General features: G+C 34.4%; 1 protein-coding gene across 3 annotated transcripts; it reads left to right on the top strand.

Annotated features, from left to right (window-relative positions):
• The first annotated feature begins 2068 nt into the window (after positions 1–2068).
• Positions 2069–5311, top strand: LOC149555188 (alpha carbonic anhydrase 7-like). Of its 3 annotated transcripts, none has more exons than XM_089829257.1 (8): positions 2069–2247; positions 2393–2547; positions 2752–2969; positions 3072–3178; positions 3973–4075; positions 4245–4412; positions 4557–4610; positions 4998–5311. In XM_089829257.1, exons 2-8 carry the CDS (start codon positions 2463–2465, stop codon positions 5085–5087), a joined length of 825 nt encoding a protein of 274 aa, XP_089685383.1. In that variant the 5' UTR covers positions 2069–2247; positions 2393–2462; the 3' UTR covers positions 5088–5311. The 3 variants fall into 3 exon arrangements, with proteins under 3 accessions (XP_089685383.1, XP_089685381.1, XP_089685380.1); XM_089829255.1 differs by having other exon boundaries at positions 2069–2264; XM_089829254.1 differs by lacking the exon at positions 2069–2247 and having other exon boundaries at positions 2305–2547.
• Positions 5312–13598: the final 8287 nt, after the last annotated feature.

Below are 13598 nucleotides of genomic sequence, written 5' to 3'. Positions count from 1 at the left end.
ATGTTAGGTTGCAATCCAATAAATGGAAGATGACAAAAGAGTCTTTAGTAAAAAAAGAAAAAAATTAGATACTTTATATCTAATGGGAAGTCAAAATCAAGTAGAAGCTATTAACAAAAATAGTCCAACAATTTAACATAAAATTTCTAAGAATTTGCCTCCCAAAGAAAATGAAAAAATAGATACTAGAACATGAGGTGGAAAAATTGGAAAATCAACATTAATTTCAATTGTACATATGAGAAACTAAAAGAAATAGCCCATAAGAAAATATATTTTTTGTAGTTGCTCACATGAAAATATACCCATGGAAATTGATGAAGTAGATGGACTAGATTAGAGAGAATCTAGAGCAATTTCTGTCAACGAGTTTATAGAATGTGAAGAGTCTATAGAATTTGAAGAGTCAAAACTAGCCATGAAGGAGGACTGTGGTATAAAAAATAATAGAAACACAAGATTGAGTTCGGGAACACATAGAGCTACTTCTCTTCCTTTCTTTCCTACTGAGAACATCAGCAAGGAGGCTACCATGGACAACAGCTTGTATGACAAATTTGGTGAAGAGATCGATGGAGAACACGATGAGTGAGTGCATAAGCGATGTTAAAGATGCCTGGCTCACTTACAATGGTGTTCGATTAATGGGATTGGCGAAATTTATGTGTTAGGAACCTCTCAATAATACAAACACACAAGATAATTTGGCTCACGCGCCTGTTGAGAACACTGCAAAGGTTTTCGTTAAGAAGAGCATCGACAATGCTGCAAGAGAGAAAAAGCACAACATATAATTTGTTGACAAAGATTGGAAGGAACCATAACAGAAAATAGGAAAAATAAATGGCAGTTTTCCCATGCAACAAACACATTGTGATATTTTTATGTTACTAAATGTGGCCAGTCCTCTGATTGTAGACGATGAGGGGCCAATGTGACATGGTTGTCTTAGTGTGTGATGTTAAAGTCGTTATGAAATTCACAAAGTTGCACATGTTGTCATTAAGAGTTCATTTCATGAGATTAATAAACTATTTGACAGACAATGAAGATAAGTTGTTGGTCATGTGTCATGTTGAGTTTGAGTTTTATGTGGAGATTTTGTCTTTTATTCACAAGAACCAAGTTGAAGATGAGGACTTTTTGGTTGATAGTCTTTTGCTTCTAAGATTAGGTAGGTCTTATGGTGTCTAGTGAACGTGATAGACTTTTAGATGCATTGTGCATGGTTGCAAAGAAGAGGAGCGCATGAGCAGGTGCTCATGTTGTGTATATGATCAACAGTTATTTTCTGGATGGAGTATTTTGAATGTGGAAAGAGTAATGTTTCCGACCTTGGATTTATGGACGAGTTTGGATCTATGTGTGGATGTTGGACATTAGTTCAAATATACACTTTGACCTTTGTGCACATTACCAATTATATACTTTGCCTAGTAGACTTCCAAAAACTATTAAATTAGGCTTTTTTCCTTTTTGCAACAACAACAACTAAACTTCAAATTATTGCACCCAGTTCATCATATACAATACACATAATGACCTCTTGATCACATTTATAAATTAGAAGAAAATAAAAAATCTTACATTCTAATGTTCTTTAATTTTTCAGTCAAGAGCACGTTATGTATGCAGCATGGACAAATTGTCCATGATACATCATCTTGGACCAAGAATTTAGCACAATGGGAAACCACCTACTCTAACAAATGTCTCGACTAGAATAAACTAACCCATATGAACCGTACCAAGTCAAGTAGAGCAGTTCAACCGTACTAAGTCAATTAGAAATACAGAAAACTTGTTCATACCTCTAAAAACATCATAAAAACTTCCATCAAATCTTATTCCAACTACGTCACCGTAATCGTGATATCTTCGTGATCTGTCAATTACCGATGAACTCCATGAAATGTCAAGCTTGGTTAGAACGAAGCTGCACCAAACACGTCTCAAGATCCAGAAATTCAGACGGTACAAAACAAAAGCATGCGTCAAATTCTAGAACATGATAGGAAAATTTAAAAAATGCGCACCAATTATAATTTCACGACAATAACTTTTATTCAATTCGACAGATATGACGAATTTGACGGTCCGCACAGAGCAGATTATTTCGACGAAGCAAAACAGCCCGTCAAGAAACGACGGTGTGGACAGCATTTTCCATCCCATCAAATGTCTTTTACACGAAGTTTCGTAAATTCAAAGAGGCGTGTTCAGAATTCCATTGAGGAAATTTCAACGGTGAACCAGAAAATCGCGTGGGCTGTTTGAAAATTTCACTATATATTCTTCTCCAATAGAAATAACTTCACAGAACGGTGTGATACGGTTTGTTATACTCAACAAAAAATTTCTAATTTTAAAATATATATTTGTTCTCTGCTAGGAATCCTTCGGCTTAGGCACAGTTCTTAACATTTCGTTGAGATTCTGAGTATAAATTGTGAGATTACGGCATGGCACGGCCTGTAATCCGAGCAGCTCTGGTTTTATTGGGGTTATTACTCCTCTGCATCGAGGGGATTCGAACTCAGGAAGTCGGTAATGCTTTTAAAAGCTTTTGTTTTTCTTTTAAAGTTTTTGGGGCTTTTAATCTGCGGATTTTTTTGGGGGTTTTTATTGTGAGATTTGATTTGAAGTCGGTAATGCGTTTGCCTTTGTTTTTCTTTTAAAGTTTTTGGGGGTTTTTAAATCTGCAGATCTTTTTGGGGGTTTTAATTGTGACTTTTGATTGGAATGAAACAGAGGATGAAAGGGAGTTCACATATGAAGAGGGGGAGGAAACAGGGCCAGAGCATTGGGGAGATCTTCACGAGGAATGGAGTGCTTGTGGAAATGGCCAGCAACAATCCCCCATTGATGTCGTCAAAAGGAGGGCTATAATCTATCCTGATTTGGGGAAACTTCGCAGGATTTATTATCCTGCAAATGCAACTCTTCTGAACAGGGGACATGACATCATGGTCTGCCATTGAAATCTATCATGCTTTTTCAAGATTTTTGCGAGGTTGTTTGATTTATTGTCATGGATTTTGATATTTGATTTTTTTTGGGATCTTGTTAAGGTGAAATGGGCGACAGGCGCAGGGAGTATAGAGATAGAGGGGAAAAGATACAGGCTTAATCAAGGCCATTGGCATACTCCGGCCGAGCATACTGTTAATGGCAGAAGGTAGGCAGTGTAATATGTTATCCCCTATGCTCATAGGAACATCATACGTACTGCAAAAAACTAGAGAGTATCTCTTGCCAACAATACTTCCATTTTCAATGGTTCACTCCGTCAACAAAGTCTTTGAAACTCAATATATCTAGTCTTCATGGCATTTTCTCTTCTAGTGTGGTCACGTTTATCTATTTTTATTAATAATTTAAATTTGATGTGTTTTTTTTCTTTTTAAATGTGTTGATCATATATTACAAATTTATTGCTAACAATATCAAAATATTAAATTGTTATTATCTATTATCAGATTTATATGGTTATTATCTATTACCAGATTTATATAATGTTTGGACTTATTTAAATCTAAGATTTTCTTGATGAGAGGTTCACAAGTTTCTATTGTGCTATAAGCTATGGTTATTATCTATTACCAGATTTATATAATGTTTGGACTTATTTAAATCTAAGATTTTCTTGATGAGAGGTTCACAAGTTTCTATTGTGCTATAAGCTCTTGTCTGAGTAAATGTTTAGTGTAATGTAAGAGATAGAATATTTGTTAATGTTGATCTTATAGAATGATTAATGTATTTTTTTTGAAGAAATTTTTACATTTTTAAATAATTTTTTGACGAATTATTAGATGTTTTTATTTATCTTGATATTAATTAAAATAGTTATGTGGAACTTTTATGTGGTGATATATATATATATATATAATTTCTATTTTAAAATAAAAATGAAATTGATTTAGATCTTTGTGATTTTTTTGGTCTAAATAAATAGTTTGACTAGTGTAGGTATCCTCTAGAAATGCATCTAGTTCATGAATCTGAAGACAAGAAGATCGTTGTTGTTGGAATCCTCTACACTTACGGAAGACCAGATAGCTTTCTTGCAGAGGTACCTTGATATCCTCATACTTAAAAGTCAATTTTTAATTGTTTCTCTAAAATGATGTAAGAAAAAATACAATACAATATAGGAAAAGTCGGAAAAAGGATAAACCCTTTCAACAAAAAGTTTGGGAAATCAACACCTTTGTTGATGTTTCATTTTTTTTTTGTTATAGTTAACAGATGACATTACCTCCATTGCTGATAAGGAGCCTCCAGAAGTAGTTTTGGGTATGGTTAATCCCAAACACATCAAAATTGGTAGTAGAAAATATTATCGCTACAATGGGTCCCTTACCACTCCACCTTGTACAGAGGGAGTCATGTGGAATATTGTCCATAAGGTTTGTTTCCATTTTAAAGCAATTTTTTTTGTTAGAAGTTTTCAAAAAAAAAACTTTCAAAACTTAGAGCTAATCATGAGAGTTAAGTTGTCTTTACTTTTGGCTTTCAACATGTTTATAATATGAAACCAAATATGAAAACAGGTGAGGACAGTATCACGAGAACAAGGCAAAGCTTTGCATGAGGCCATACATGATGTAAACATCCTTTTCTCTACTATTGTAATTTGTATATGTATGCAATTTTTTTGGTGTAATTTAAGAGGTCTCCTTCCCATGCTCTTGTATCATCAAGCTTAGGGTTTATATGACTCCACCTAATACCCAAACCAATCCTTACCTTGGTCTTTCAAAGTGCCAAGTTGGGGAGAGGAACAAGGCAAGCAGAGGAGAACTAATCCTCTTGGGTATATATATCTTTTAAAATATAATTGTACTTGTGCTTCTATAAAATATTGTAGTTTAAAAAACAAGTTTGAGATTTTAAGTTAAGCAAAATTTCATAAAAAAATAGTTCACCATTTATCTATAGTTCTAATAAAGATTTTTTGGGCTAATATTATTTCAATTGTATGACATTTGCAGAAATATGAGAAAAATGCACGACCTATCCAATCTACAAATGGAAGAATGGTGAAAATGTACACTCCAAAGCGCAACCCCGAATTGCATTGAGTGTGTGCAACAACAGAGAAATGAATCAAATATAGTATCTTCAATTATAAAACATTGACTATTCTTTAAAGTGATGTAGAAAATTTTTGAAGTAGTAAGAGGAAATAAATGTAAATGAGATTGTCTTTTTAGAATGTAGACAATGTTAGCATCATTTATAATAGTTTTGTATTACCTCTGAAAAGGGGGAAAAAATGTTTCTAATACCATTATTTTATTTATTACATCTCGTTATAAAATTCTTATAACAAATTTTGATGTATTATTTATTTTAGTATTTTATAAATTATATATTAAAAATAAATGTTTTATTATTTAATATAAATATTTTTTTATATTTTTTATTTTTTATATCTAATGAAAGGAAAAAAAAAGTTGTGTAATTTTTATATCATAATGTAATTGTTAATATAGATAAACATGTATTATTATTTTTCTTAATTTATCCTACTAAACTAAGAATACGAGAAAAAGATGATTATAGAATAATCTTGTATCTACTATCTAGAATATTTATTTTGTTGAATATTATTAAAGCACAAACATAATTGGTCAAGATAGTATGGAAAAAAATTATTATTGTGGCAACTAAAAGGGAAGGTTTTTTAATCTATTATTGAACTTTCCATATGTAACACAGTAAAGGACAAAAGGTAGATGAGGGAGGGTTTATTTTCTTAGGGAGAAAAGATGTAGGAAAAGACAAAAGAATTGCATAAACTAACTATTCATACTGATATTGTGGTAGCAAAAATCTGTGTAAATTCGAGGAGGGGAAAGAATGAGGATAAAGTTATGTTTGTATTTTTTTAATGTTTGTATTAATTTGGCAAGTGAAGTGGCAAATGAGTAGTTGTTGTGTATGATATTGAACGAAGATGTAAATGAAAAGCTAATATAACGTATACATAGAGAAGTAAACGTTTTTTAACATTATAACAACTATTATACAACATGTAGTACATGTTCAAGTGCATAAGATGGTGTCTTTAGTATGTAAGATGCAAAGGACTGTATGGTATTACTATAGTAAAGCATGTTAAGGACTAACATTCTAGAAAGCTAGTTCTATCATTTTATTTTATTTTCTGGGAGCTATATATAATTTTTTACTCAATATATCTAGTACAAAAGTAGTTGGAACCATGGACAGTCTTTGTAAGAATTTGGCTTAGGCTAGAATTCACCCAAGACCAAGGAACTCAAACACAAGCACACATTAGACCAAAATAGAGAGTATGATCAGAATGACGATATTCATTCAATACGCCAACTTGAGAGTACACTAGGAGTGCCTGTATATAAAGGCTTCAGGAGAGCTTCTAGAATGCATCGAAGTCAATATCATAGTCATACAACTAGGCACATGTCCAACAAATATGGTTTATCCTCTATTAAACACAGAATTAAGAGCAATGATGTGAGGATAAGCCTACAATGGTGTAGCACACAAATCAGTGGTGTAGACAACATGTGTTAAATGAGGAGTGGAGATAACTGTGTTGTCAACATGACAACTTAGTGAATGATGCAAACTCATGTGTTGTAGACACCATGTGCATTATTAGAGTTGTGTACTTCTGTGAGAGTACACAAACTCCTAAGTGTCTCACCTAAATAAATAATAAAATAATGCAAAATAATTAAATAATGCATTAACCTAAGTAAAATAAGTGTAATAAGTAAATACTCATTTACACCAACAGTCTTACATCAATCAATAATAGAATAAAGGTGGCTAAACTAATTTTTGTTGCAAATATAAAACTTGGACATGCTTGGATGAGTATATATGTAAAGGAATGTTTGGTTTTAGCAACACTAACTTCAATAAAAATAGCCAACATCTCCCTAGCAACAATTTTTATATAATTTCAAAACCAAAGGGTTTTAGTAGCAACTATTACTCAACAAAGTCAAAGATGATTTTAGTAGCAACTATACTTCAACCTCATATGCAATTACTTCACAAGAAGGTAAATTTGATACTTACTCGTAAATGATATATACCAATGATGTGGGGTTTATCTTACCACCCATTCATGCATCAGTTAAAGCATGTAGCATACATTAAAAAAATTATATACAGTTCATCTTAATCATTATTATTAAGAAATTATTCAAACTTCCAAATCCATTTAAACTAGCTGACACTTACAGGCAACAGTTCTTAGCTAAAATTCAATGGTTCTTAGCTAAAATTCAATACATGGGTTATGACACCATTAATTCAAGAAGGTTACACAAAAACAACACCCTTTATAGAACCACACACAACAACATCAACCAATCTCATAAGATGGGTGTGTGTGTGTGTGTGTGTGTGTGTGTGTGTGTGTGTGTGTGTGTGTGTGTGTGTGTGTGTGTGTGTGTGTGTGTGTGTGTGAAAACATAACAAGTATTCTCCATTCAACAAAACTTGGAATAAGACTAAGTCTTGACAAATTTGATGTAACATTAAGTTACTCCCTCAGGGGGTGCTAAGAATGTATAAAATCTGATATATAATTTGTCCAACAACATTTACAATCATGAAAAATAAGCTATATTGATTTCATCAACAAACTTATTTTTCTCACTAATAGACTTAGTTTTCAAACATGCAAATTTTCATCATATTTTGTATGTCTTCAACAAAGGATTAGAAAAGCCAACTAGCTAGTAAAAATCACATTCAAACTTGGAAAAAACATATAAAGACCACATCCTACCAATATCAATGCTCGCATGTGCAATAGCCCTAGTTCTCCAAAAAAATCACCGCAAAAAATGTCAAATCAATACCACCTCTAGACTCATCAAGCCCAAATTCATGTCTCCCTTAAACTAACATGAGCCAAAACCATGAAAATCCCTCAAATCCCTTCTATAAAATGTATTGGTGGTATTTTCCAACTTCATTTCACAACATCTTACATTGTAGATTAGTTTTGTCTTTGCATTCCACTTGAATAAGTCATGAGTTAGAGAAGCATCACAACAAGACATGAGGTCCCAAAATTCAAAACTCCACCTTCTTAAGATTAACTAATGATGTGGACATGTATAACTCCCCCAAGAATCCATGCTTGATTTGACTAAAATTCAAATTTTAAACAATAACTTTCCCTCCTATACTTTTTGTAGAAGTTGATGAAAGCCAACTTCATAGTGTGCCAAGATCTCCTACATGCAAATAACCCATCGAAGAGAAACCAAAGGAGGAAGGAGCAAGAGCATGGAAAAACTAAATGGAGTTGAGAGAAAAATATTCGAACAAAGAAAAAAAATTTTCTATACAATATTCTCAATGCCAATATGTTGTGAAATACAATGAGAGAGCCCTAATATAAAGGCCTCAAGAAAGCTTCTACAAGAAGCTAGAAGATGCTAGGAGATAAGCATGATAACTAAGAATACATCCACTAAAAGTGGATCACCCTCCAAGTAGGTGAAAGGATAATTATGACAAGTTGTTGACAACACATACACAAACTTCTATGTTGTCAACTATTCAACATGTAAAGCTATGCTAACTCCTAGGTGACAACTAATGTCTAATGCATTTAACCTAAGTAAACTTAAATAAAAGCATAATTAATAATTAATAATTATTTACTCTAACACCCCCCTTAAGAGCAACTTAGGAGAATGCACTTAAGCTCACAAAAGCTAAGATGAAATGTAGAATGGGTCCCAACAACAAAGCCATGTTAGGTACCCATGAACAGGTGCATAAGAAATGCAATGCAATCTCTATAAACTGGAGATAAAATAGAAAACCCAATGGGAAAAACCCCTCTCCGAAAAGAGATAGCGAAAAATCTAGTGCAAGACTGAAGAAGCCTCCAACTAGAGGAATGTCCTAGAAAATAGGAATAAGAAGATCATAAAGAGTGTCACTGAAGCATGAAGAAGCCACAAAATCTATCAAAAAGAAGATGTTGATCTTAAGAAACTCCATGGAAAAAGAAGGCACGAACTGAGAGTGTCTATATGGTAGATGATCCATCTCACTGAAATGCATAGGTAGTCAGCCACTGCAATCACCTAGTATATAGGATCAGATACTAAATACATAGCTCACTCTAACGAACCATCAAACCAAGGAAGCATTAGGAACAATAGAATAACCCCCCTTAATGTAGATGGGGTGAGGTGACAACAACTGAAAAAGTGGACCAAAGTCCTCTACAGAAAGAACCAAGAACAATGAGAGAGAGTAAGAGGTACAAACACCTATAAAGGCATGTGTCATCGACATAACATGGGTGTTAGATTATGGTGACTAATTAGGTAAGTATTATTCGTAGATTGGCCATTCATAGATTCGCCACTAAAGTTATGGCTAATTTATGGCCGACATGTTATAACCCTAAAGCGGTTTAATACTTGTATAAAAGGGTTTAGGGTTGGGTATTTTCATGATAGTGTGATGCGAAATTGGTTCTTGCAACAATATTGAGCTATAATGGATTATGGATTGTAATCAGATTGTAATCACTGGATTGTAATAAGATTGGACTTGCTATTTGGTGGACATAGCCCAGGGATTGGGTGAACCATGTTAAATCTTGGTGTCTTGTGTTCATTTCTGTGTGATCTATCATTTTCTTTTATTGGTTATATTTGCATGTAGTTTTTATTTATGTCCGTGGTTTTATCCTAACAAGTGGTATTAGAGCCTAGTTGTTTTTCCAATTATCCTCTGCAGGAAAGTTTCACAGTTGAGTGGGAGTCTCATGGTTGAGTGGGAGCAATGGCAGATGAGGGTAAGCTAAGAGTTGATAGGTTTAATGGGTAGAACTTCCAATTATGGAAGATGCAAATGGAAGACTATCTATATCAGAAGGATTTATGGAAGTTGTTGGAAGGCAAAGCCAAGAATCAGGGATCTATGTCAGATGTTGAATGGGATCTTTTGGATAGAAAGGCACTCGAGAGCATTTGGTTATGCTTGGCACCATCAGTGGAATTTAATATTACAAAAGCAAAGATGACAGAAGAGTTGATGAAAACCTTAGCGACACTGTATGAAAAGCCCTCCGCTTCAAACAAGGTATTTCTCATGACGCATTTATTTAATATGAAAATGGCAGAAGGTGGATCTGTTGCAGATCATTTAAATGAGTTTAATACTATTACTAGTCAATTATCTTTTGTGGGTCTCAATTTTGATGAAGAAATTAGGGCTCTCTTGATTTTGTGTTCTTTGCTTGAAAGCTAGAATGACTTGGTAATGGAGGTGAGTAATTTTGTTCCTAGATCTCATACCCTAAAATATGATGATGTGATCGGTGTTATTTTGAGTGAGGAAACTCGTAGGAAATCCTTAGGTGGATCTACATCTGGAAGTGCTTTGAATCCACAAAGCAAGGTCAAAACGACTGAGAGAGGAAGTAACTCTGGAAATCATGAAAAATCAAGAGGAAAGTCAAAGGGGAAGAGGTCTCAATCAAGAGAACCAAATGACTGTTGGTATTGTGGGAAACCAGGTCATAAAAAGAAAGATTGCTGGAATCACAAGAAAAATGAAGGAGATAAATCAGATGGAGATAAGGAGGCAAATGTGGTAAGTAATAAATTTGAAGAGGATGCTTTGCTTCTGTCTTTAGAAAGTGTTGATGATTAATGAGTTTTAGATTTTGGTGCTTCATTTCATGCTACACCTCATAGAGGTTATTTCATTGATTATGTCCAAGGGGATTTTGGGCTTGTTTATTTGGGGAATAATGAACCTTGTCAAATTGTTGGAAAGGGAAAAATTAAGATTAAGTTGCAGAATGGGAATCATTGGCTACTACATAAGGTAAGACATATTCCAAGGCTGAGCATAAATTTAATTTCAGCGGGGCAAATCGGTGATGAGGTTTGTGTAGTTACTTTTAATGATAAAAATTGGAAGGTTTCAAAAGGTTGCCTTGTAGTAGCAAAAGGTGTGAAAGTAGGCACCTTATATCTTTGTACAGGTCATATTGTTCCTTCTACTTTGATTGTTTCAGAGAAAAATGAATGTTCAAGAACAATTGCTGCAGTTGAGTAGGAAGAACAAATAGTTGTAAATTCTGATACAACGCTGTGGCACAACAGACTTGGGCACATGAGTGAGAAAGGTATGAAAGTATTTCATTCAAAGAAAGCTTTACCAGGTCTAAAATGTGTTAATATGGATTTTTTTGAAAGTTGTGTGTATGGAAAACAAAAGAGAGTGAGTTTTGTAAAGACTGGGAAGGAAAACAAAAAGGAGAAATTAGAGCTTGTGCATATAGATGTATGGATACTAGCTCAGGTATCTTCCCTTGGTGGATCTCATTATTATGTTACATTTATTGATGATGCAACTAGAAAAGTATGAGTTTATTTCCTTAGATAGAAATCTGATGTATTTCAAACTTTTAAGAAATGGAAATGCTTGGTTAAAAATGAGACTGGTAAGAAATTAAAATGTCTCAGATCTGATAATGGTGGTGAGTATTGCAGTCATGAATTTGAAGATTATTGCTCCACTAATGGTATTCATAGACAGAAAATTGTTCCAAGGACTCCACGGGAAAATGGAGTGGCTGAACGCATGAATAGGACTATAATGGAGCGTGCAAAGAGCATGAGGTTGCATGCTAGGTTGCCCTTACACATGTGGGCGGAGGCTGTCAATACTGCTATATATTTGACTAATAGAGGTCCCTCTACTCCTTTGGGCTGTGGTATTCCAGAGGAGGCATGGACTGGTAAGAAGGTGAGTTATTCTTTTCTTAAGACCTTCGGTTCTGAAGCTTTTGCTCATATAGACTCTGAAAGTAGAACGAAGCTAGAAGCTAAATCAAAGAGATGTGTTTTTGTTGGATATGGCATTAATGAATTTGGTTATAGGCTTTGGGATTTTGAAAATCATAAAATTATTACAAGTCGGGATGTCATATTCAATGAGAAAGTGTTGTACAAAGATCTGTTGCAGCAACATGAGAAGAAAGAAGATGATTATGCAGTGTTGGATGATACTCCAAAAGTTGATGTTCCACCCATTCTTCATGATGTGCAACAACCACAACAATAAATACCACACACACCAGTGAATGTTAGACGATCAACGAGGAAAATTAGACCTCCACAAAGATTTTCTCCCTCTTTGTATTCTATTTTACTTACTGATGCTGGTGAACCTGAAAGTTATGATGAAGCTGTGCAGGTGGATACTAAGATTCAGTGGGAGTTTGCAATGAAAGATGAAATGGACTCTTTGCTGAAGAATAAGACATGTGATTTGTGCAAGTTGTCTGCAGGTAAAAAGGCTTTACAGAATAAGTGGGTTTACATGTTGAAAGAAGAGGAAGGAGGTAAGAAAAGATTTAAGGCCAGGTTAGTTGTAAAAAGATTTGCATGAAAAAAAAGAATTGATTTTGATGAGATATTTTCTTCTGTTGTTAAAATGACTTCTATCCGTACTGGTTTAAGTCTTGTGGCTACTAAAGATTTGCATTTAGAGTAGCTGGATGTTAAAACAACCATCCTTCATGGTGATTTGGATGAAGAAATATATATGGCTCAGCCACGGGGATTTGAGGTCAAAGGTAAGGAGAACTTAGTGTGCAAATTGAAGAAAAGTTTATATGGCTTGAAGCAAGCACCTCGACAATGGTATCTAAAATTTGATAGGTTTATGCATGAACATGGCTATAACAGGTGTCATTCAGATTATTGTGTTTATTTTAAGAGGTTGGATGATGATAGCTACATTATTTTATGTTTATATGTTGATGATATGCTTGTAGCTGGGTCTAACATGGATCATATTAAGGGGCTGAAACGCCAGTTAGCACATGCATTTTCTATGAAGGATTTGGGGGCAGCAAAACAAATCCTTCGTATGAAGATTTGCAGAGATAGGAAGAACAGAACATTAACGCTATCTCAGACTAATTATGTTGAGAAGGTGTTGCAACGTTTCTCTATGGAGAATGCTAAAGCTGTCAGCACACCTTTACCTGGTCATTTGAAATTGACTAAGGAGATGTATCCTAAGACACGAGAAGAGGAGGATAAGATGTCCAAGGTACCCTATGCTTCAGTTGTAGGAAGCTTGATGTATGCTATGGTATGTACTAGGCAAGATATTGCACATGCAGTGGGAGTCATTAGAAAGTATATTAGTCATCCAGGATTTGAGCATTGGAATGTTGTCAAGTGGATTCTCAGATATTTGAGAGGAACATCCAATAAGTGTGTACATTTTTGGGGCTCTACTACTGATTTGCAAGGCTATGTTGACTCGGATTTGGCAGGGGATATTGATACCAGGCGAAGTACTACAGGTTATGTCTTTACTATTGGTGGGGCAGCCGTGAGCTGGGTTTCTAGGTTACAGAAGATTAATGCTCTATCCACTATAGAGGCAGAGTATGTTGCTGCTACAGAGGCAACCAAGGAGATGATATGGCTTCAGTTCTTCTTGGAAGAATTGGGACATCCTCAGAAGGATAATTATTTGTTCACAAATAGTCAGAGTGTCATTCATCTTGCAAAGAATTCAGCTCT

Source organism: Cupressus sempervirens, chromosome 5 (assembly GCF_028749045.1).
Source record: "Cupressus sempervirens isolate cs-2001-9-10 chromosome 5, ASM2874904v1, whole genome shotgun sequence".
In the NCBI taxonomy this organism is placed as follows: domain Eukaryota; kingdom Viridiplantae; phylum Streptophyta; class Pinopsida; order Cupressales; family Cupressaceae; genus Cupressus; species Cupressus sempervirens.
The sequence above is the reverse complement of the archived record's forward strand: the minus strand, read 5'-3'. Positions and strand labels throughout refer to the sequence as shown.

Excerpts from the sequence above, each read along its gene's own strand:
- LOC149555188 (XM_089829257.1), top strand. The coding sequence starts at position 2,463 with ATGGCACGGCCTGTAATCCGAGCAGCTCTGGTTTTATTGGGGTTATTA. Across the intron at positions 2,548-2,751 it reads GATTCGAACTCAGGAAGTCG|AGGATGAAAGGGAGTTCACA; the intron begins GTAATGCTTTTA and ends GGAATGAAACAG. Across the intron at positions 4,611-4,997 it reads TGCATGAGGCCATACATGAT|AAATATGAGAAAAATGCACG; the intron begins GTAAACATCCTT and ends TGACATTTGCAG.